Source organism: Rhipicephalus sanguineus, chromosome 5 (genome assembly GCF_013339695.2).
Source record: "Rhipicephalus sanguineus isolate Rsan-2018 chromosome 5, BIME_Rsan_1.4, whole genome shotgun sequence".
Lineage (NCBI taxonomy): Eukaryota > Metazoa > Arthropoda > Arachnida > Ixodida > Ixodidae > Rhipicephalus > Rhipicephalus sanguineus.
In genome coordinates, this window is record NC_051180.1 from 144,496,958 (window position 1) to 144,521,464 (window position 24,507).

Consider the following 24,507-nt stretch of genomic DNA (forward strand, 5'->3'; position numbering starts at 1 on the left):
TAATCGTGATATTTCTGGATGTTATAGAGATGTTGGAGAAAAATGCTTGCATGTCGCATCGAAAACAAAGAATTTTATCATTCCAGCAAGAAAGTGTAGTGTATAGTTGGTAAATAAATGATTAAGCCTATTGCTTAATTTGATATGCGCATAAAATGGCGTTCACATCTGCCTACACACTGAAATAAGGATCATAAAAATTAAAAAAATGTGTTATCAATAGAATCATCTGAGCAAAAGATATAATCGGAGAATAAAATCGCGTGCCCCTTCTTGCACTGAGTCTCTAGCGCCCGTTCAAGAACATACCTGCTGCTGACTGACGGTATGCAATTTTTCTTGTCTCGCTCTAGGAATTCCTTGCTGGGTCATGTGGTTCGAAGAGGGTTTACCTGTTCCTATTACGCCGACGAGCTACTACACGATTTGCGCAGCAATGAAGAAACTCGCGCAGTGACATCATTCGGAACAGTCGTCACTTGCATCGGCGTTCCTTCCCTGTGAATCTAGTAAGGGTTATTTAGATTGTGATGGAACAAAAGCCAATATTTGTCAATTTAGACTAGTTCATTGTGGAATCAAATAAAAAGTAGCACATTCGTCCGACAGCTGATGTATCCGTAAAGACGGCAATGTATTAAAGAATTGCATGAAGAACATCTATTAGTTTTACCCGCCGTATAAACTGCAGTGCAGATGTGGTGATTACCTCCAAGCTACGGCCTGCGGGCCGCCATACATGCGTACAGCCACGCTTACAGCCATGGCCTAGTTAAAGAAGGAGACACGTGTTTTAATTTCGACCCTTGCGCAGATTTTATCGCGACGCCTCCAGCATTGGATGTGCGGAAAAAACATTGCAGAAGGAGGACCAAGTCTCCCAGGTGCACCCACATTCTTTTCATCTAGTACTTGTAACATACGGCACGGCGTAGGTTTCATTTAATCATGGTTCAGACTTCAAACGGGACATCACGGCGACGGCAGCAACCAAAAATTACTCTAGGAGTCCCGTGTAAATGCTAACGCACCTATGCGAACCTACAGCTAAAGGAGTTGAACTTACGTTCGAAATTTTCGATACTCTCAATCTCCTAAGGGAACATTTAACTCGGAGCATTGTTTACTTCTCATAGAGGGCACACATCGCTAGCTCTCCGCACATAGTTCACAAGAAGCATGAAGTTGAGGCGGCATTTGCGAACATGGCCGTGAGGCTTTTATGACATTCTAACCAAACTGGGGTTTTGCAGAGAACAGGCATTTTCGCCAACTTGCGCAGTATTGTAGAGTAGAGGAACCCCAGCGTAAACTTAATAAAACAAATGCTGGTCACGTGCACAATCCCCTACATTCTTTTCACGGAGTCTGTACACGCTGCGCTGAAAGCGTTTTCTTCGAAGCTGAGGTTTTCCGTACAGCCTGATGCAAACAGAAGAGAAAGTCAACCGTATGCACAAGCCAGTAAACACAATTCTAAGATCGATGTCCAAAATATAAGCCGAGCCGAACGAGGGGATAACCAGTTATCCTTGCGCAAGTGACAAGGCTTTATCCCGGTGCTGACACTTTTCTCTGCCAGCATGGCCACTATCCAGCTTCTTGCACCTGATAGCTAAGTGCAGTGTCGTTGTATAATGCATGCGTACTGCGTATAGATCAGCCCAAAAGCAGATAGGTGCCTGTCACAGATTAGCTTCAGTGCTGCGCGAATATAATGACAATGGCTGATTGAAGAACGACTCCCTGAACATTTGTTCAGCTTTAGTCCTCCGTCGGCGCTTCTTGACGGAGGACTAAATTGACAGACCTGATTGCCGACCTGAAGAAAACTGCTCAACTTGTAGAAAAGCATTCCGCCAGAGTTGGGCTATGCTCGTGTTCATTTTCAGTTCTCACAGAAACTCCTGTTTCCGCTAACACACGCTAAACGGCAGGATGCAGCAGCGCGACCTCTGGTTTATCACTTACCAACCGTCACTTAAATGACGAACACGTCTTGGTGAACACGTACCAAGAAAGCTGTAGAAAACTGCGGACGAAAGCATAATCCGCAAGTTATCATTCATCAAATTCGAACGTGAGCACTCTTCGACGTATGCAAGTACACAATGCCTTGTGGATACCTTCGTAGCGACAAATGTAAGCGAGCCCCTACTTGGGCCCTCGTGTAAGATTTCCGCCTCAGAGCTTAATAAGCCGACTAGAGGGACGAATTATGCTTGGAGAATGGAACTCGACAAAAGCCTTTAAAGAAGCAATGAAAATTATCCTGCACAAACGACTCAAATGTGTCAACCTCTCCGTTGTGATGAAAACATGCTCTGCTTGGCCCAGCTTATGATACAATAATTACCCTCTCATCTTTCATTTTTCATGTGGCTCGGATTAGATGGTGTAAACGAGATCTAAATAAACAAGCCATACATGAGCAGCGCAAAGGAGGCACTAGGCACTCATTTCTCCCAAGTTACAGTTCAGTTGCGTAGCCGATCTCTGAAGAAACAAACCGTGGCTAGAGGGTAGGGACAATAAGCCAGCTTTCCCTCACCACAAAAAGCGAAGTAGAATGTGATGTTCTTAGTGTAAAGGCAGAAATACACCAGAAATGAGAGGTAACTTATCGTACATTGAAGTTGCGGGGACACGTGGTTGGTCTGAGTACAGCAAGAAAAAATAATGGGACGCACACATCAACAGACACACAACAAAATGGATGGAGGTTGCTGGTAACTATAGCATATAGGTGCTATACTTCGACTATGTTCACTAACAGTGCCTAAGAATTTTTTATTGGGTTTCAGGGTACCCGCGGAAATTACACTTCACTCACGTAACAACTACTCTCTGCACGTCACAATAAAACCATGAACGAGAGACAACGCAAGCACACACAAAACACGTGCGCAATTATTGCGGCGTGAGTTAAGTGCGACTGTTCTGGTTGAAAAATACATCAACACGGCGCTTCCTTTACTCCGCCGGCATTAATAACAGTTCATGAATGTCTGCAACATCTCAATAAACTTGTAATACGTAATAACAGTGTATAGAGATATTGTAAAAATATTGTCAAAATATCATTTTAAAATGTAGCTAGGCTAATGCTGTGCCCGCGAACAAAAGCCAGCGCTCGGATTCATCAGCATCGCAAGCACCAGCTATTGAATGTATCCGGTCCCAATGAGAAGCGGCGCATAAGGGCATCTTGAACATGGTGCACAGCAAAGAATTCCCGAGTCTCAAATTTAGTGGTTATGCTGTAGGGCACCGGACTAGATATAGCGTATTATACAACTGGACAAGAGTCTACGCAACGCTTCACGTGCTGTAGGGCGATAAACTGTAGGGGCTGCCAATTTATCGTTGAAAACATCTTAGCGAAAGCGATTTGCCAGTGAAGCACATTTTCTGGGCAAAGAAATCTCAGTGAATTTAGCACCTTGCTGCTTATTCTTCCATTTCCCGGATGCCCATGCACGTCACATTGCCGAGGAAAAAAATGAGAGGACTATCTCTTAATGTTGCTTATACCTTATAGTAAACAGATCATATATGCCTAGCAAATGAGAAAGCTTCGGACGCCGTGATCAGAGGACTCTAGCGACAGAAGCACTATGAGTGGGTGTTTGTCAGTGCTCGCATTTTTATACAACGTGCTGCAGACGACTCCTCTGCAGACTTGACGTTACTTACTCTGAAACCTATAGGCTCTCGAGGAAGCTAATGCTGCTAGCAAGAAAGAAGGACAGATGATGAGCGTCCATGACGCAGTAAGCAAGAAGTGTTAGGCATCGCATTACGTACAGTATGAACGGCCGGTTTTGTACTACTTCGGACAAGGTGACGTCACACTTACAGTGACCGTACTCTGTGCGATTCCTGGTAATGGCTAGCTTTCTCCCACTAGATGACTTATGACAGGCCCTATTCACTCATTTCATAGGTTTCGGTGTACTTAGAACGTGGCCACCGCAACAGATATTTTCGTTCTACCAGGAACGAAGGAGCCATCTTGACGTTCTGGGCTCATGCGGACGCTAATAAACGTCTGTTTGAGCTTGTAAGTCCGCGTCGGCTGGTTTTTGTGCCACATATTTTTTTTGCGATTGACATGCAAACGGAATAGTCATCTGAAACAAAAGGCAAATTTACGTGAGGAAATGTGACCTTGGCATCCAGCCACGCGTGTTATCTCTAAAGGTAAGTGTGGTCGTCTTATATTGATAACCTTTCTATGGATGCTAGACGTGAGACAAATAAATAGGCTTTGGAAGTTTGACGTATCGGATCAGGGAAAGAGTATCGCAAAATTTCTATGCCTTCGACAGTGCGGCGCCTTGGCGATAAAGTGTGCTCCATCCTGTCGTCCCGCGTTGGTCCATTGTACCGAGGCAGTCATGGAGTAGTTTCCGCGTTGGCTTTCTACGTGTTGTGAGCACTGATGTCCGACACTTCTGTGAGAATCACGGCAGCCTGAGAAGACGGGCTGTGCCGGATCAGATGGATGCCCATCACCCTCATTCTCAAAAAAAGATAAATTGTTCGAAGAGTCATGGCTAGTAACGCGGAATTCATGTCAATTCCGGCAGCGGTAATCCCCAAAACGGCGACGCTCCCTAGGACTGATGTCCCTTGTAAAGTACGCTGAGGACCTCGGACAGCCGGACGTCGATGGGTTCACGGGTATCGTAGAGCGTGGGCGCGTCCAAAATGATAGCGCATGTGCCGACAATGACGGCCGCTGTGAAAATCCACAAGAACAGCCTGTCCAGAACCATGGCGACGTACTTCCAATCTTCCTTCACCTGAGGGGAGAGCAGCGCATTGAGAATGGATTTAGTGGCACTCGTTTTACAATTACAGACACTCAGCGACAATGTTCATGCAGAACATACGCTTCAGGTTGCATTTTTAAAAAGACAGATAGCTTTGATAATTGAGAAGTGTTAGTCAACCATTTATGTCGACGAGATTGAGACAATGAATGTCTAGCCATTGGGCAATTCGATGAATTATAAAGAACAGTTTATACTCATCTGTTCCTCAGCAATTCTGTACCCTCGTGCATATGTCGCCTGGCAGCTGAGAAAATAAGATAATGTCGTATTCTTCCTATCTGTAAAGAAAGCTTTGTCCGCGCTTCGATTTTTGTGGCAGCAAACCTCACAACAATCCGAATAATGCTTGTGTGAAAGACAAATACAAGACAATGAAGAGCTGCTCTTGCTATCCCCTTGTCCCCATTAGCCTGCCGTAGTTAGAAGGATTTCGACATACACCCATGTAGAACACAACATACTGGAATATTTGCCAGGTGATACCCCCGTAGCCATAATAAAGTATAGGGGACGACTTCAAAAGCTTTCTATCTTAAAAGGTCACAAACGCTTGTCTGGCGCCTCCACTATAGAAATGTCCACCATTCCCATGGGCTGACGTATTCCCTCACAAAAAATTCTTGCGCAATACATTGTGTGACGATGAACCCAGGTGCAACAAGAGATCACTTATTCTGGTGATTTGATTTACGTCGAAATTCCTGTCTAAACTATAGTGGACGTCTTTCGCATTAGATTATCGGGAAAAGAGAGAGAGATGAAAAAAGGAAGGCCGGGAGGTTAACCAGATATTAGTATCTGGTTTGCTACCCAGCACTGGGGTGGGGGGAAGTATGGGCAAGAAAGGGGGTGTAGAGGGAGAGAGGGAGAGGGGAAATTTCTCAGTGGAGCTTTTAAGGTAAACACTGAGGCGTTATAGATTTTTAGAGCGGGACAAAGTACTTGTAAACTCGACTTGTTGCGCAACCAGCAGGGAGAGAGGAAACAGCGCAGCACTCTTTCCTTTCCTGCGCTCTTTCCTGTCTCCCTCCTTCTTTCCTGCTGGCTGCGCAAAAAGTCGAGTTTACAAATATGAACCAACTAGTCTGCAAAGAAGTATTGCTGGGACAAAGTACATTTGGACTAGGGACGCTTACGAAAGATATTAGGCGCCTGTACTTACAAGAACCCCTTACGCTAGAATTTTTCTTACGCGACCATTTCAGCCAATGTTGCAGCTCGCTTATAAAATTGGCGAAGCTGGTTGACGAATGGTAAAATGGCATTTACGAGCAGGAAACTTGTGAATTCTACCTCAGGACGCTTTGGTTCCTCTCGCCATTTCGTACTTATTACTGATCACACATACGGAGCATAGATATTGAGCAAAACAGTCTCTATATACCGCTTTCTTAATATAAAAAATATTTAGGTGTGGTTGAACTTTGCAAGAAGCTGCGAGTTGCTGTTTCACAAAGCTTGCCCGACAAGCTTACGTGTATATTCGACAAAATCACGACAGAAACAAGACTGAACAAAAATACGGGAAAGAGGCTCACCTCGAGGTGATCCTCATATCGACGCGTGTGGTCGGCTATGAAGTGCACGGACTCGAGCGCTCGCTGCAGTTCAGGGCAAAAGTGGAGCCTCATGCCTGGTGCGCCGCCAACCAAGGGCGAAGGTGGCGATGGCCGACGGTGCCCCGCGGAAGAAGGCTCCGCCGCGTAGTCCGCGAAAGTTTCGCTGGCAGTTCTGCGAAGACCGTGCACCTTGCAGACGATGGGGTCCTCTTCTCGCTCATAGACGCCTTCTTCGAAGCCAGGGCCCGGCGACGCGCTCGTAGAGGCTGTGGCGTACGGGTCCCGCGTCGAGTCGGTGCCGTTGCAGCTGGGCACCACGAGCTTGAAGAGAGGGTCTTCCTGCGCGGGACGGGGTATGCCAAGCAGGCGCGGAAGTATCTGAAGGAACACCTTCTTGACCCAAGGTGCCATCCGGTGCGTGGAAGACGTGCGAAAGTGCACGTTGAGCACTACCACGGTGACGCATATGGACAGGGTGACCAGGACCATGGTGAACAGTAGGTACTTGCCCAGCAAGGGCACCACTAGTGATGCGGGCGGGATGATCTCGGCCAGCAGTAGGAAGAAGACGGTGAGCGAGAGGAGGATGGAGATGGAGAGCGCAACTTTCTCGCCGGAGTCGGACGGCAGGTAGAAGACCAGAACAGTGAGGAACGAGATGCCCATGCAGGGCACGATGAGGTTGACCGTGTAGAAGAGCGTCTTGCGGCGCATGCTGATGTTGAAGGTGATGTCGATGTAAGGGTGCTCGCAGCACGTGTAGTACTTCTCGTGTCGCACCGCGGGCACCTCGAGGATGTCCCACTCGACGCTGAGGTAGAACTCCGTCAGGTCCACACCGATCTCCACCAAGCTCTGATTCTGCACCTCGTCCACGTGTCGGAGGTCCACCTGATTTGAAATAAAAAAGCTTCGTGAGTGAGTCATTGTAGCAATGGTGTCTGAATAATCAATCAATCAATCTGTATATCATTAACGTGGCTCTTCTTAAGCCTTTCGGTTTTTTCTGTTGTGCACAAAATGCGGCAGTTCATTAGTCTGTAAATGTGTTACCAACTAGGCTATTACGAAAGTGCGTAAGCCTGTAAGGCGATTTTAGAACATATCTAACCTGAGCAGAGCTCGGTTAAGAGTGCTCTACTCTAGGCATAACACGCTGTTGACGGTGGTTGAGAGCTCAGACATTGATGCAATATATCCAGACTTGCACTCTGTTAGGGCAACAATTCCGCGAGCCATATGTACGAGTCAATCATCTATGCCTTACGGAGAAATAGATTTCGCAGATCTCGCCATGGCTCCTTTGAAAGACATCACACATCCCACAATATTATAAGTACAGGTGCGAGGGTGGTTCGGACATCAGCAGCCCTCGAAAGTCGTTCGACGTGTGCGGCGAGGGAAAGAATGGTGACGGAATGCGCGAACACACACCTTGGACACAAGATACATTGGTTTAATTTAGTTACATTGCCGTGGTGCTCGAACATCTGTCTCCTATGAAGCGCAGCGCTGTACAGTTGTTATGCCTCGTAGAGAAAGGTATATAACACCTGTATCTTTAAGGGGCAGAATTGGAGGCTTACGAAAAAGGTTCGACTTAAATTGAGCACGACGCAGCGAGTCGTGGAAAGAAAAAATCACAGCATATCCACGGAGTGAATGATGATGAGTGGGCGAAGCTGCGGAGGTTCATCGGTAAACCGTGAATCTTCCGTGAATTCTGCCCAGTACATCATCACCGACGTGAGATCGGGCGCGTTTATACTAAAGGTTCGATGAGTTATGACGACTTGCAGCTCACTTTAATTTTACATGTACGCTGTGAATTTTCATTGTTTAGAAAACCATTGCTTTAGAAAACACCTTGCGTCTTTCGTTAAGCAGCTGGCGTCTTTTTCGTTTTGCTTTAGAAACATCTGGCGTTCTTTCGTTTTGTTTTTACAAAACATCTGGCGTCTTTCGTTGGTTTATTTCATCAATCAACGGCGTTTTGAACAAAATTTTTATTGTTTAATCACGCACAGGAGAAATCTCACCAGGCACTACCTTGGAGGTAAACAATGGCTGCTAATGGGAATGAGAGACAGAAGAAGTCGGCTTTTAGCTAACACTTACACTTCTACAGAGACAGAAGAATTCGGCTTTTAGTTAACGCGCACGCTGCGAATTTTTTATTGTTCAACAACGCACAGGAGAAATCTCCCACCGGCACCACCTTGGAGGTCAAAGGGTAAGACTTGTTACTCACTACTACGAGCACGACGAGGGACGAACGGGTGCCGCCTTAAGGAGCTTCGCCCCTAAAATGATAGGTGTTACCATAAGAGACAAGAAGAGAGCAGAGTGGGTTAGAGAACAAACGTATATTAAAGGCATCTTAGTCGAAATCAAGAAGAAGAAATGGGCATGAACAGAGCATGGACAGGGCAAGACAACCGCTGGTCACTAAGAGTTGCTAGGTTGGTTTCAAGAGAAGGAAAAAGCGTGACGGTGAGGCAGAAGGTTAGGTGGGCATATGATATTAGGAATTTTGCGGGGATTACGTGGCCACGCCGGGAACAGGACCGGGTCAAGTAGAGAAACATGGTAGGTGCCTTTGTCCCGCAATGGGCGTAGTCAGGGTGATGACGATGGCTCGAAGAAGGCGCTCTGCTGAGCGGTCGCGGCTCTCGAGCCATGGCGGCTCGTGTTCAGCAAGCCGGGCAGCATGCGGCGGTGCGTAATAGTGAGGATACGAATACAGAGCGCATTTGCCGGTCCACCGGTCTACACATACGTTACCATACACGAGGCTCCATCGTGGCGCGACCGAGGGCATCCTATACGGCAGCTCCCACCAAATTCAAGCTCGCAAACCGGCGTTCCTTGTTATTAGGGGTCTGGGAACAGCAAACTTTAGGAACGAATCGAATACGAATCGAACAGAGATGACATCGAATCGAGAAGGAATACAAAGAGAATATTATTCGAATAGTTTTCATACCGGAGGCAGAGGTTTACAAACCAGGTCTAGCATTCTGTCTCATTTTATTTGAAAAAAATATACTCATAAGCTTTAACAACAACAAAGGAACGTAACGATTACAGTTAAGCGAGGAAAAATGCAAAAATCTATCTAGGCACCTACGTCTAGGCGCTCTCCCGGTCGTCTCCACAACTTGTAATATACCAAAATTGCCATAGCAGGGGATCAGTGTATGACGAACATGATGTACTGGTCATGACATGAGTAACGCTAAATACCTGTCGCGTACGTCATGAAACCCTTTCTCTCAGTCTCGTGTGGTACATACCCGTAAACCGGAGTCAATTTTATGTGGGTATGTGCCACTGGTGATACAGTCTCAACCAACACAGTAACCGCGAACACACATATTGACACGCAAGGAAAGTGATGATAATAATTTTTGGGGTTGTATGTCCGAAAACCACGATATGGTATGAGAGACTCCATAGCTAGGGGCGCCGGAAATTTTTTACCATCAGGTATTCTTTAAAGTGCGCCGAGATTGCACAGACCACGGGCATCTAGCACTTTGCCTCTATCGAAATGCGACCGCCGCGGCCGGGATCGAACCTGCGACCTTCGGGTCAGCAGCCGAGCACCTTAACCGCTACTTCACCGTGGCGGACGCAAGAAAAGTGAGGAAACTGAAGACAGAACACCCCTGGATGACGCTCAACTACCATCCACTCGTACACGTGGACCGCAACGTGGACCCGGGATCAATGCTTCCAACAATAAATCTGCCGAGAGAACCAGGCCTCTCATCATTGCCGGTGACTTCAACATTGATTTATCAAGACCCAACAGCGCCTGATCCTTATAATGCTTGAAAGAGGGCTTGGATGTGGACAGGGCATCAAAATGCCTCGCTGCCACGTCCACGACAGCACGCATCATAGATCATTTCATCGTAAGAGGCATCCAGGATTTCCACCAGCTGCACTATACCTCGCACCTCACTACACTTAGACCCCTCGTAGCCGCAATCACGAACGGATTCGATGACAAGTCCGGTCCAGCTGCTGGTGCTCACTGATCACGGTGATGATGACCTTGTTCAAGCACTGTCAAGAACCCCTTCTACACATACACACAGGTTCGTGAAGCGTGCGTGCGTTCTCCGTCATAACGGACAAGTATAGGCATAACAAATGTAACACAACTGTAACATTGCAACTGTGACTGTAACGTACGTGGAGTGCGCCTGCGCGTGCCGCTCGGCTGTGTACCATATATCTTGGGAAAGTTTCCCTAATGAAGCTTAGTTGTGAGTAACGGCTGTCCTGTGCATCTATGTTCCCTCGTTGTCCGGTTCGGATTCGCGCTATCCAGTATTGAAGAATATAAGCACTACATATCAGCTTACCGCGTCTGGTGTTGGTAACAGCCATGTTGCTGTTGGTCATTACGCAACTGTAAACAACTGGTTATATAATACATGTGCGACTCTTCAACATATGAGAGTGCGTATACCACTTCAACATTTCTCTAGCGTCATTCCGTAACGTTCCGCTCAATGTGAAGAATTACGCCACAGTCACCATCCCGCGCACGCTTCGCATAACATTGATTCCCATGGTACGTGGGATCTGCCGAATTTTTTATTTGTCTTCTCTCTTTCCCATTTGCAGACTAGCTAGCCAAATACAAGGCTCCTGCAGCCGACCTCACTGCACTTCTCGTATTATAGGGCACTCTATCTGTCTGTATAGATGATTGCTGAACAAGTTAATGTAACTGCAGTGAGCACTATTGAGAAAAAAGGAAGATATGTCTGAATCTTCCAAATATCGAATACAAGTAATTACTTGCATGCAATTCGTCTCGTACAAGGATGGCTGCGACGATAAGGAAGAGTAAATTGAAGGTGATGGAAAGATGTATTTTCTATGAGAACAGCTTATTAATTCTGGCCTTATTCTCTACTGCAGCTGAAGGTATATCCCAATTTAGCCTGTACGAGAATGAAAGGCAGTGCCATTACATCGGCAAAACTTTCTCCTTCTTGGCATCGATGTCTTCTGACACTGCAATTTTTACGATTTGCCAGGAAATACCCGGCTAAAAGCGAAAAGATTCACCATGATTACGCATATGAGCAGCAAGATATTTTCTTCGTGTGTGCGGAAGACAACGTGATTTTCTCAAGTCTAAAAAGATAATTAACGCTCAATAAACGATGTCAAATGGACGTCTTAAGGCCAAAGTTCGAATATCAGACAGATATACGTATTTTCGTTTAACGCAGTTTCTGCTGGACGATGGCAGCATCTTAGTTCCCTTATTTCTTGAGGAAACCAAGGGCATTTTCGGAACGTTCGCGAACTTGCCGCTGATTCGAAAGGCTTGTGCAAGTAGGAGAGGATCACCCTTTCCATGGCCGATACAGTGCTGCACATAAGGAGCGAAAAGCACTTCGGCGAACACAAATCCAGGATTATTTGCTTGATGCTGGCGGTGACAGGAGGGGCTTTGGCGGGACTGATAGGCTTACTCTGCTTGTCACGTAGTCACTCAAGCGGGCGTTCCAATATCTAGACGTTACAAGCCTGCTCGAGATGTCTGCGCGAGTGGTCAGCGTATCTTCGCAAAACAAAGCGTGCATAAACACTATGTGGCAATGCATTGAACTGACAATGACATAAATAAATAAATACAGTTATAACTCGATCTAATGAAACCCAATTTTACGGAGTTCCCAATCTAACGAAGAAATTTCGACCCCCCGGCAGATACCAATAGCGTTCAGTATTGTCATCATCCTGAATTAGCTAACTTGGCCACAAAACCCGATTTAACGAAGTTCTTTCCCCCTGAAATACCTCAGTTAAAAAGTGTCAATTTTCTTCTAATTTTGATATACACGGGTTTTTATTCGAGCATGCTCTCTACGCTATAGTGTTAAAACACCTAGGCGCCCTAGTCACGGCCCGAACTCTATTTTGACGACGCAGCACGCCGTGCCCATGCACGGAACGGACTCGGTAGCGCTCTTACTGAATGGTGCTGTGGGCAGAGGTGGTTCATTTTGCAATTTCATGGTTTATGCGACATATAGCACTGATGCTTTCTTCGAGGCTTCCTCGTGCGGCCTGGTTGCACAACCACTGCGTTTGTCGTCCGTGTCTTCGCATATCTGTAGCCCGTAATAGCTTCACGTGACAGTCGACCTGGCCTTCATCGCACATCTGTAGCGCCCCCTATAGATTATTTTACGTAAGACATGTGCGCGCCGTCACCTTGGGCTGTTTTCTTACTTTTATTTCGCGCCGTGAATTGATGGGGCCGCGAATCGTCGAATGCACCAACCCAACCGTTATCATGTGTATACGCCAATCATAGCGCCGTTCGTTTATTTACTAAATATACGAAACGGTAAAGTTAACAGCCCAATATGGCGGCACCGAAACCTGTCCGTAAAATAGTCCATATCTGGGCAACAAGGGAGGCTCCATGCCCAGGCCGCCCTGGTGTCGACCTCTTGGACTTTTCACAGGCGCAGGCTTGGGTTGGCGGGAAAAAACAACACTCGGCAGCTTTTCGGCGTCGCTACGTTACAATTTAGGTTTGTAAGGACCGAAAAATCTCTCACTCAATTTTGAGAACTACCCGATTAAAAAAAATAATTTGAGCGTGATGGTCACTTCGTCAAATCGACCTTCAGCTGTAATTGAAATTCTGGTAAGGCAAAAGCACGGTATTGTTGTGAGACCCGCCGCACTGAGGTCTCATGAATAACCTTCACCACCTAATCTAAGCACGTGGTCATTTTTGCATATCACACCCATTGATATGCGGCCACCGTGACTGGGAAACAAACCCGCGCCCTCTCTACGCCACAGCAGCCGGTAATCACTCATATAAAAGCACTTGCCGGAAGCTGACTTGTTTGAGTGTTTTAGTGCCGGGGTCACCAAACGGCTTGCGTTTCAAAGCTCTTGCATTCTTTTCTACTCTTCTATAGGGGCCTGCTGGCAAACAGAAGAAAGTGGGGGGAGTACAAAAGAAGTTGAGAGCTTGATCACACAACACTAAGAAAAAAAAGGTGTCTTCTTTGCTACACCTGTGACTCTCCCATGTAGAACTCCCTTTAGAGAGGCACGCTGACTCTCTTTAGGAGAGTTGTGGGATGTATGACTCTCTTTAAAAAGGCACGCTAACTCTCTTTTGGAGAGTCGTTCGTCCTACGACTCTCCTAAAGAGAGTCAACGTGACTCTCTAAAAAGAGTTATGCATAGGAGAGTCACATTTGTAGCAAAGAAGAGTCAAAGGACACTTTTTTTCTTAGAGTGAACGGCTAAGGGTCCCCGGTACTAAAGTCTCTGTCGCCCTCATCTGCGTTTCGTGTACGCGGTTCAAGCAACGTCAGACAGAAGAAAGTAAACTTCACTGCCAAATTAACTTCGCGTACAATACGTAGCATAAGACCATAAGGAAAAACTGGGAGTCAGGACGGAGAGCTGACGCCGCGGTGTTCGTGGTTCGAAGTGAGACTCAAGAAAGCCGGTGCGACCGGGAATACGTTTGATTGTGACAAAGTGGCCCGTTATATTTGCGCATAATTTGGCCGTCAAGAAAAAAGACGTGAGACAGAAAAACGACGCTTGCACGACGCGCGTGGCTTAATATGCGAGCCGTTGCGATGACGTTAATTATGATGTAAGGTCTCCATCTTTATTATAACTCGAAGCCAGCGCAGGATGTGTTAACGTAAAGAATTTATCCGGATCAGCATACAAAGTCAGAGATAAGGAGGAAAAGACGGGGACATTAAACGTGGCCGCGCCCAGTTGGCTACCCTACTTGTGCGTTAAAACAGAACGAAAAAAAATATTAATGAAAAATGACAACCAGTGCGAGAATTCACGCGGTTAAGCTTTCGTTGACATGTAGTCGAAAGAGCTCGCATAGCGCTCGTTAAAAGCAGATTATCGCTTTGATTAATGACATAGAAAATGCTTTGCTTAAATTTTCATTCTTACTGCTTCAGAAAACAGTGTCTTGTCTAGTAGGATAAGTATAACGTTTTTAGACATACACTGAACCATCGCATCTATTTTTATGATACATTTTCATTACATTGACAAAAATAGCACGCGGCTTTATTGGCCTTAGAGGAGTGAACTAGTGTTTGTGAATGCCGCGACGCCTAAACCGATGGGGCAGATTTAATTTCTTTCACGACAGGAAATTCTTCGTGGCTGATAATGTCTGGCTGATAATGTCGCAGGCGGCATTCAGTGCATAGATACAATCAGAAAGTTCTTGAAGTGTGAAATTTTGAAAAATTTTGATGCGTCGATAAAGTTAGTAATTCTGTCGCACTGCGGCAGTACTTGAGAGCAGTATAAGCAAGCAGCCATCTAAAGTTGGTGACCCAAGCGGGCAGCTTTATCTGCACTGTCGTCAATTCCCAACGCTTCCGCCGCATACGAACCTCAGCAGTCACTGAAATATAATATTGTCACGTGGTCGTGACGTCGACGAAGGCAGCAGTCGGCGTTTGCAGGATGAAACTGTTTATTGGGCCGAACTTGTGGCCGGAAAATGAGAACTGGAACTACAGCAATATACGCTGTACAATGATAGCGGCGAACAGGGCGTCGTTCGTCGATCAACTGACAAACAGTCAAGCGCGTCGGCTTTTATACAGGCGCTATCGAACTTTCCAGCGATATCGCTTGTGGCGGCGTAATCTCTAGACAAAGCTGGAACATTCGCGTGCGGGGCGCAATCTTAACAAACCGATCTACTACAATCGCGACGCTTCTAGAACACTACTTCGCCGACAGCGTCGAGCGTTGATAACCGTCCCTGCCGGTCAAACCCGAATACATCAAAACAAGACAAGAAGTGGGCGTGGCATTGCCCCCCTCTGAAAAAGCATCGTCCCGATGCTTGTGAAAGAACATAGAAGAGAAAAAAAACAAGTGCATACACAAATAAATCACAATAACAAAGGAAAAAAAATAGAGTCCCCAGGCTCGCTAACGCGCAAAATACGGCTTAAGGCGCACGACATGGACGACTTCAGGTCGCGCACGGCGCCGCTGAGAGTTCGTAATGCCGTCAGGGACAACCTCATAGTCGAGTGCGCCGAGGCGTCGAAGTACCCTGTACGGTCCGAAGTATCGTCGAAGAAGCTTCTCACTAAGTCCTCGTCGGCGTATTGGCGTCCATAACCATACACGGTCACCGGGCTGGTATTCCATGTGGCGTCGTCGAAGGTTGTAGCGGCGGCTGTCAGTCGTCTGCTGGTTTTTGATCCGTAGGCGGGCGAGCTGTCGTGCTTCTTCGGCGCGCTGTAGGTAGGTGGTCACGTCGATGTTTTCCTCGTCGGTCACGTTTGGTAGCATGGCGTCGAGCGTCGTTGCCGGGCTCCGTCCGTAGACCAACTTGTACGGCGTCATCTGCGTCGTTTCCTGTACGGCCGTGTTGTACGCGAAGGTCACGTACGGAAGGATGGCGTCCCACGTCTTGTGTTCGACGTCGACGTACATGGCCAGCATGTCGGCGATGGTCTTATTTAGACGCTCGGTGAGGCCGTTGGTCTGTGGGTGGTACGCGGTGGTGCGGCGGTGGCTTGTGTGGCTGTATTCCAGGATCGCCTGAGTTAGGTCAGCCATAAACGCCGTACCTCTGTCGGTGATGAGAACCTCCGGGGCGCCGTGTCGAAGGACGATGCTCTCAACGAAGAACTTGGCTACCTCAGCGGCACTGCCTTTGGGCAGGGCTTTTGTTTCGGCGTAGCGGGTGAGGTAGTCGGTAGCCACGACGATCCATTTATTTCCGCAAGTCGACGTTGGGAACGGCCCCAGGAGGTCCATCCCGATCTGCTGGAATGGTCGCCGAGGAGGCTCGATCGGCTGAAGGAAGCCTGCTCGTCTTGTGGGTGGTGTCTTCCGTCGCTGACAGTCTCGGCACGTCCTTACGTAGCGAGTGACGTCGGCTGCAAGGCGCGGCCAGTAGTACTTTTCCTGTACTCGTGCGAGCGTTCGGGAAAGTCCGAGGTGTCCAGCCGTCGGGTCGTCGTGCAGGGCATGCAGAATTTCTGGTCGCAGTCCCGAAGGTACAACGATAAGGTAGCTGGCTCGGGCCGGAGAGAAGTTCTTCTTTACGAGGACGTTGTTTTTCAAGAAAAATGATGCCAATCCTCGCCTGAATACTTTTGGGACAGCGATGGCCCTGCCCTCCAGGTAATCCACTACACCCTTCAGTTCCGGGTCGGCTCGCTGTTGTTCGGCGAAGTCTTCGGCACTTCTGGCTCCCAAGAAGCTGTCATCATCCTGGTCGTCGGGCGGTGGCGGGTCGACGGGGGCACGAGACAAGCAGTCGGCGTCGGAGTGTTTCCTTCCGGACTTGTACACGACAGTAATGTCAAATTCTTGAAGTCTTAAGCTCCACCGTGCGAGGCGACCTGAAGGGTCCTTCAAGTTAGCTAGCCAACACAAGGCGTGATGGTCGCTCACAACTTTGAAGGGCCTGCCGTAGAGGTAGGGGCGAAACTTTGACGTAGCCCAGATGATGGCGAGGCACTCCTTTTCTGTTGTGGAATAGTTGACCTCTGCTTTAGACAGCGACCGGCTAGCATAACTGATAACCCTTTCCAGTCCGCCCGTCCGCTGCACAAGGACGGCGCCGAGTCCTATGCTGCTTGCATCGGTGTGAATCTCTGTATCGGCGTATTCGTCGAAATGCGCAAGTATCGGAGGCGTCTGCAGGCGTCGTTTCAGTTCATGAAATGCTTCGACTTGCGCTGTTTGCCACCTGAATTCGACGTCGGTCTTCGTGAGCTGCGTTAGTGGTTCGGCGATCCGTGAAAAGTCTTTGACAAAACGTCTGTAATAGGCGCACAAGCCGAGAAATCGGCGCACGGCCTTCTTGTCGGTGGGTAGCGGGAAAGCGGCGATGGCAGCTGTTTTCTGCGGGTCTGGGAGCACTCCAGTCTTGCTGATCACGTGATCCAAAAACAAGAGCTCCTCGTACGCGAAGCGGCACTTTTCTGGCTTCAGGGTGAGCCCGGAGTTCTTTATTGCTTGAAGTACGGATTGAAGTCGCTCGAGGTGTTCGTCGAAGTTCGAGGAACACACAACGACGTCGTCCAAGTAAACAAGGCAAGTCTGCCACTTCAAGCCAGCCAGCACGGTGTCCATGACGCGCTGGAACGTCGCCGGTGCCGAGCAAAGACCGAAAGGCATGACCTTGAACTCAAAGAGGCCGTCGGGTGTTATAAAAGCGGTCTTTTCTCGGTCTCTTTCGTCTACTTCAATCTGCCAATAGCCGGTCTTGAGGTCCATCGACGAAAAGTACGTCGCGTTGTGTAGTCGATCCAGGGTGTCGTCTATCCGTGGGAGGGGGTACACGTCCTTCTTCGTGATTTTGTTCAGGCGCCGATAATCAACGCAGAAGCGCAGTGTCCTGTCCTTCTTCTTCACTAACACTACGGGTGACGCCCACGGACTCTTTGAAGGCTGGATGATGTCGTCGCGTAGCATTTCGTCGACTTGTTTCTTTATGGCCTCACGTTCTCGCGTCGAAACTCTGTAGGGGCTCTGTCGGAGTGGTCGAGAATTTTGTTCTGTTATAATGCGGTGCTTAGCAAGGGGCGTTTGTCGGACCCGCGATGACGACGAGAAACAGCCCTTGTATTGCAGGAGCAGGGTTTTCAGCTGGTCTTGCTTGACCTTCGGAAGGCTCCGGTTGACGTCGAAATCTGGTTCGGGACCTCGATTCGTTGAAGCAGGTTCGGCATCATCGAAGAGGGCGAAAGCATTGCTGGCGGCCACACATTCGTCGATGTAGGCGACCGTCGTACCAATGTTGAGGTGCCTATATTCGTGGCTGAAATTTGTCAGCACTACCTTTGCTTTACCGTCACGCAGTTTGGCTATACCTCTTGCGACGCAAATTTGACGGTTCAAGAGTAGTTGCTGATCGCCCTCGATGACGCCTTCAAGGTTCGCAGGTTTTTCGGTGCCGACGGAAATAATGACGCTGGAGCGCGGTGGAACGGTCACCTGCTCTTATATCACGTTCAATGCATGGTTCCCTGGCGTCGCGTGGGGCGGGAGCGCTTTGTCTGAGGTTAGCGTTATCGACTCAGACCTCAGGTCGATGACGGCGCCGTGGTCACTTAGGAAGTCCATTCCAAGTATCACATCCCTAGAGCAATTTTGTAGGATTACAAAGCTCGCAGGATAAGTCCGGTTATTGATGGTGACTCTCGCCGTGCAGACACCAATCGGCGTTATCAGGTGGCCTCCAGCTGTCCGGATTTCGGGTCCACTCCAAGCGGTCTTTACTTTCTTCAGCTTGGTTGCGAACGGTCCACTGAAGACAGAATAGTCGGCTCCGGTGTCGACGAGAGCTGTGATGCTGTGGCCGTCGATAAGAACGTCGAAGTCGCTAGTTCGTCGTCTCGCGTTGCAGTTAGGTCGTGGCGTGGGGTCACGGCTGCATCGGTGTGTTCCGCTGCTTCCATTTTGCGTCGTCGGGTCTTCTTCAGTCCGCGAGATTTCGTCGTCAGGGGTCTGTCTGGTTCGCGTCGTGTTCTGAAGGTTTCGTCGCGGCGTCGTCGTCGGCGGCGGAGGATCTTCGGGAGTTCGTCGTACAGCAACCGCACCTCCATCGGTTGCTGCCCTTAGTTTTCCGGATACGGGCTAGGCGACCGGCCCCGGTTTGGGCCAGTGTACGGTCGGCGGTGCGGTGACATGTAGCGGCCGGGCGACGGCGAGCGGGAAGGTCGTCGTTCTTGCCACTGTGTTCCGGTGAGGTAGTCGTCAATGTCGCGCGGCCGTTCGCCTGGCTGCGGGCGCGGCGCGTTGATGGCGAATCCGCGTAGTCCCATCTGTCGGTACTGGCAGCGGCGGTACGTGTGGCCGGCCTCTCCGCAGTGGTAGCAGAGCGGGCGGTTGTCGGGGGCACGCCAGACATCGGTCTTCCTCGGGGTGTTGCGCTGGCCGACAGGTGGTCGGTAGGGCGTCGGTGGCGGCGGCGGCGTCTGGCGACGGTACTGCGGCGGTGTGGCGTCTTGGCGCGGGCGTGGAGGAGGAGCATGACGGCGGGCTGCAGCAGCATAGCTCATAGCTTGCGGCTGCGGCTCTGCTAGCTGAGGCGCGCCGAGTGAATGCTGGATCTCCTGGCGCACGACGTCGGCGATGGACTCTACTTGAGGTTGCGACGAAGGTAGAATTTTTCGCAACTCTTCTTGCACGATTGCTCGAATCGTCTCACGCAGGTCGGCGGGTCCTAGGGCTTGAACGTCGGCGTAGCTTGTAGCCGAGAAGCTGCGGTTGTATTGCCGCGTTCGCATCTCAAGCGTTTTCTCGATCGTGGAAGCCTCCGATGCAAATTCAGTGACCGTCTTCGGCGGGTTCCTTATCAATCCAGCGAAGAGTTCCTGCTTGACACCCCGCATAAGGAACCTCACTTTCTTCTCTTCGGGCATACTTGGGTCGGCGTGTCGAAACAGGCGATTCATCTCTTCCGTGTAGATGGCAATATTTTCGTTGGGCAGCTGCACACGGGTCTCCAGCATAGCCGCGGCCCGTTCCTTGCGGACCACGCTCGTGAACGTGCTTAGGAACGTCGTCCGAAAGAGATCCCATGTTTGTAGGGCGGATTCTCGGTTCTCGAACCACGTCCTCGCGGCGTCTTCTAGGTAGAAGTACACGTGGCGCAGCTTGTCCTCGCAGTTCCAGTTATTAAATGTTGAGACCCTTTCGAAGGTCTCGAGCCAGGTCTCGGGGTCTTCACATGGCGAACCACGGAACGTCGGCGGCTCCCTGGGTGGCTGCATCACGACCGTTGTAGGTGGCAGGGGGTCTGTCATCGTCTCGGCGGTCGATGTGACGGTCTTCGGCTGCCTGGCGTTTTCGGGAAGGAGTCCGTACTCTGGTTGTAGTCCCTTCTGCCGGCGGCTGGTTCGAGGATCCGGGTTGTCCTTAGAGTCGTCTTCTTCGCGGCTTGGGCTTGGGTCAGCGCTCCGCGGTGGCGTCCGGATCATGAAGCAGCACCTCCACCAGATGTCACGTGGTCGTGACGTCGACGAAGGCAGCAGTCGGCGTTTGCAGGATGAAACTGTTTATTGGGCCGAACTTGTGGCCGGAAAATGAGAACTGGAACTACAGCAATATACGCTGTACAATGATAGCGGCGAACAGGGCGTCGTTCGTCGATCAACTGACAAGCAGTCAAGCGCGTCGGCTTTTATACAGGCGCTATCGAACTTTCCAGCGATATCGCTTGTGGCGGCGTAATCTCTAGACAAAGCTGGAACATTCGCGTGCGGGGCGCAATCTTAACAAACCGATCTACTACAATCGCGACGCTTCTAGAACACTACTTCGCCTACAGCGTCGAGCGTTGATAACCGTCCCTGCCGGTCAAACCCGAATACATCAAAACAAGGCAAGAAGTGGGCGTGGCAATATCATCTGCTTTCTCGCAAGCCCGGTGGCAAACACGTCTGATGTCATTGACTTGCTATCAAGAGCAGATGTCATGGTGGACATCTCTGTCTCTTTTTGAGGACATCATTGCAAAACCAATGCGGGCTCTTACGCGTTCGAGTGCATCATCTACAAAAAGCACTATGTTCGACTTAGAATTGATTTAACTTCGGTTTTTTCACTGGAGAGTCGAGAGATGTCGTTGAAGTACAAGATTAACTTACGACCCGAGAGAAGCCATGCAGAAAGAAAACAAAGTAATGTCAGAGGATCAAATGTCAAAACAGTTCATCGATTTGCTTTTGCGAATCAGCGGAGCCTCGTGATCCCGTTATTTTTCTTGTGCACAAAAGTATGCGCTGCCTTAGCTTGCTTCTACAACGACGTCGTCCAACGTCGGCTGGGTCGTCGGCCTTACGCCAGAGATTTCGAGTGCTTGACGTGGCTGGTGATTTTCGCGCAAGAAGAAATTGTGGCCGACGTGATTCCACTGGTTGACCTTTGGCTGCGGAACGTTCTTGTCGCAGGAGGTCAGACTATACGATATTAACATTCTCTATGGAAGCACTGCAAGCAGCTCTGGTACGCTCAAGCACTCATCGTCCCCATAATGCACCACGTTCCTACGAAACAGTTTATGCTGCTTTTCGTCTCCTAGGTCCCAGAACACGACGACATAGATCCTGCTCAACGCAAATGTAACTGCCTGTAATGCCTCTCCTAAATCCTGGAATATCTCATTTGTACCTGGGCTCGTACATGCTGATTACATACAGGCGCGATGTGAGCACTCTCACGAGAGCACAGCGAGAATAGAGTCTTTTAGCAAGGTACGACAACACGGTACGCAAATACGGTAAGGCAGTACGGTAGCGCTCCTTCTTTCCCGCTCTTTGTGCTTTTGCCGGTGAAGGCACCCCAATCCCACAAAAGCTTTTCCAAAAACTACTGTGGGGTTGTCACGCCTCATTGTTGCCTGTCAGCCTACGCACTGTTAACGAGGAAGCTATCGTTAGGGGGACGCACCGTCACCGGAACTGGGAGCGTCTTAGGTACAACGAGCGGGAAAGGTGGAGCGCTGCCGTACTGCCTTACCGTATTTGCGTACCGTATTTCCGTAACTCGCTAAAGGACTCTAATACTCAGGTGCAGCAAGCGCCAGCGAGTGATGTTACACTTGCCTTACCCTACTGAGACGAAGGGTTGAGTACACCACTGCAGTCTACTGTTCCGCATGTACAATGCTCGGCGATTGAAACTTGATACCTGGAGCGCGTGGCTGCTGACGGTGAGGGTGACGGTAAGGGCGAGATTTTTCATGACGCATGGTGACTGCATACGCCAAACAGTCGTTCAGTCGGTGGTTCTCGGTGGCGCCGGTGGGGCACTGCAATCCTTCGTAACGGGGCTTTTTCGCAACACACGCTCCCCAGCTCCAACCGCTTCGCGCGGAGCGCCACGTGAGCGTAGTGTCTTAAAAAGCCATGGCAAGCAGTACTGCGCCGTCGCCACAAGGAAATACAGACTCATAGAGATTCCTAAAATTAACTAGAGTTGACTGTGGCACTGCGATCGTTCAGCCACTATTGGAATGATGGGTAGTACACAGATTTGCCTAATCTTCGTGCTTGCTGCTTCGAACGCACTTGTGGCTTTGTTTATTTCTCTGTTTTGGCGTTTGTTTCGAATAAAAGAATGGACCGTTGTGAACTTCATGACCACACTTGATTTGGTGGGCCTAAAAAGTTAAAGTGGTGAAGTGGAACTGCTGACTTTTGCTGAACTTCGTTTTGGAACAAAGCGGATGCAGGCGACGCGGAGTCAAACGGAGCCGAAAGAACGAAGTTTAGACAAATCCGTGTACTAGCCATCATTCCCATGCTGGCTGAAGTGCCATGCGTTGCAGCTCCCGTAGACATTAGCGCCAGAGTTCCCTCTAGTAAGTATTCCAGGAAACTCTATGTACAGACTGAACGGTTGTCCACCGGATGCGCTCACCACGTGTCACAAACGCGCTCGCCCTTAGTGCCGGCAATGAGGCGTTCCGAGTATTGCGTTTCAGTCGCCGAGCACTGTACGGTCGAGGGCGATATGACGGTTATCGCGCGAGCGTCGACCGGCCTAGCGTCCCAGGAGCCTAGCGGCACGCTACGGAACAGTGAAAATCAAGATTACACGTTTTTCTCGCCCTCGTTGGCTGTTCCATGCTACAGTAATCACCCCTACGACGAACTCTGCACCCTTTCCCTCTAATTTAACCTTTCCATTCGTTGCGATCAAATGTATTCTTCGTTGGCTCTTATCCGCGCGGACGATGACAAGATTGCTGCCAAAAGATCTGGTAACGCTGGTGCTTGGCGCTGCTTCGTTTGAACAGCTTGCTCAGTTGCAGAAAAAAAAAGTGGTCATAAAAAAAGGAATAAAAATGTGCCTTCCTCAGACGGCAGTGGTCGCAGCTTAAGGAAGCGTAGAGTGAGTGAAACTTGCCTGATACCTCCCTTTCATCGAGAGAGGATTCTTTCGTGGTATAACCTTCAAATCGCGTTCGGCTGTACACCCTAAACCCGGGCTTCCTAACCGTATTTGCAGCGAGCTATAGGCATTCTACGGTTTAATGAGACCCTTAAATAATTCTAATTAAGCATTACACGTGATAAGTACACTCCTCCCAAACCCAACACTTGGGTACTACGCATGCGCACCAAACGTCCCCTTCCTATGTTGCCTTAAGGCGGACTTATAGGCCCGTTTCTGTTGTTTTTTTCGCCTTCGAGGGACCCTGCGCATTAGGAACCCTGTGGCTTTCTTCTCCTCTGCCTGCTGCTTTCTCAAACAATTTCATTCACTTATGGCAGGTAAGTGGACAAGGAACGAATGCTTACAGGATGGCTTTTAAGAAGGTCAGAAGAAACCGCAGTAAGTTAAAAGAATATCTTATATACTACGTAAAATGTATCTTCAATTGTCTGACGGTACAGAAAAAGTCACAGCGTGTTAGTTATTCATTTTTTTGTGGAACACGCAAGTTGCTTTCTGTATGACATAGCGATACCTATATTCTCGAATTCTAAATACATATATCTGAACACACTTCAACATTATCCGACTCTAATGGTTTAAATAGGTTAGATTTATTTATTAAATCAGTTTAAACGCATACACGGCAACGGAAGAGCTACGCGAGCAATCCGGAGGCATACAGGATGGCTTTAAAAGGGTCAAAGGAACTGTGGTCGTTTAAACGAATAATGTGTTACATACTGCACATAATGTATCTTTAATTGTCTGACTCTAACGAAAAGACGCAGTTTCTCTGCAAGGGCGAAGCAACGAATGGGATAGAAACAAATTGGAATGTTATACAAGGTAGCGATAGCATATCTAACTTCTTGATTATCCGATCTGGCGTGACTCTACAAAACACTGGCGCACGAGAACACAGCCGCTACAGCGAGCGAAGCGACCTTCGTGCTATCCATAGCTTTAATGCGGAGTAAGTGGTGAGGGCCCAGCCCATATAAAGCTATGAGCCGTCTGCTAATCTCTGTCGAGATAGCCTTTTGATCAAATTTCACAGCTTCTGCATAGCGGTGGCTGACTGATCTACCTAATCGATAAAAAAACGTCACAGTTTCGCCGCAAGGGCG

General features: G+C 48.9%; 1 protein-coding gene across 1 annotated transcript in view; it reads right to left on the minus strand.

Annotated features, from left to right (window-relative positions):
- Positions 1 to 4,110: 4,110 nt before the first annotated feature.
- The window catches only part of LOC119394300 (acetylcholine receptor subunit alpha-like), a 316,582-nt gene continuing 296,185 nt past the window's right edge, over positions 4,111 to 24,507 (minus strand). Inside the window, exons 6-7 of the mRNA XM_037661591.2 lie at positions 6,380 to 7,291; positions 4,111 to 4,808 (exon numbers count right to left, since the gene is read on the minus strand). Of these exons, the coding sequence (XP_037517519.1) occupies positions 4,620 to 4,808; positions 6,380 to 7,291 (1,101 nt within the window). The 3' untranslated portion in view covers positions 4,111 to 4,619. The remainder of the gene's footprint in view (positions 4,809 to 6,379; positions 7,292 to 24,507) is intronic.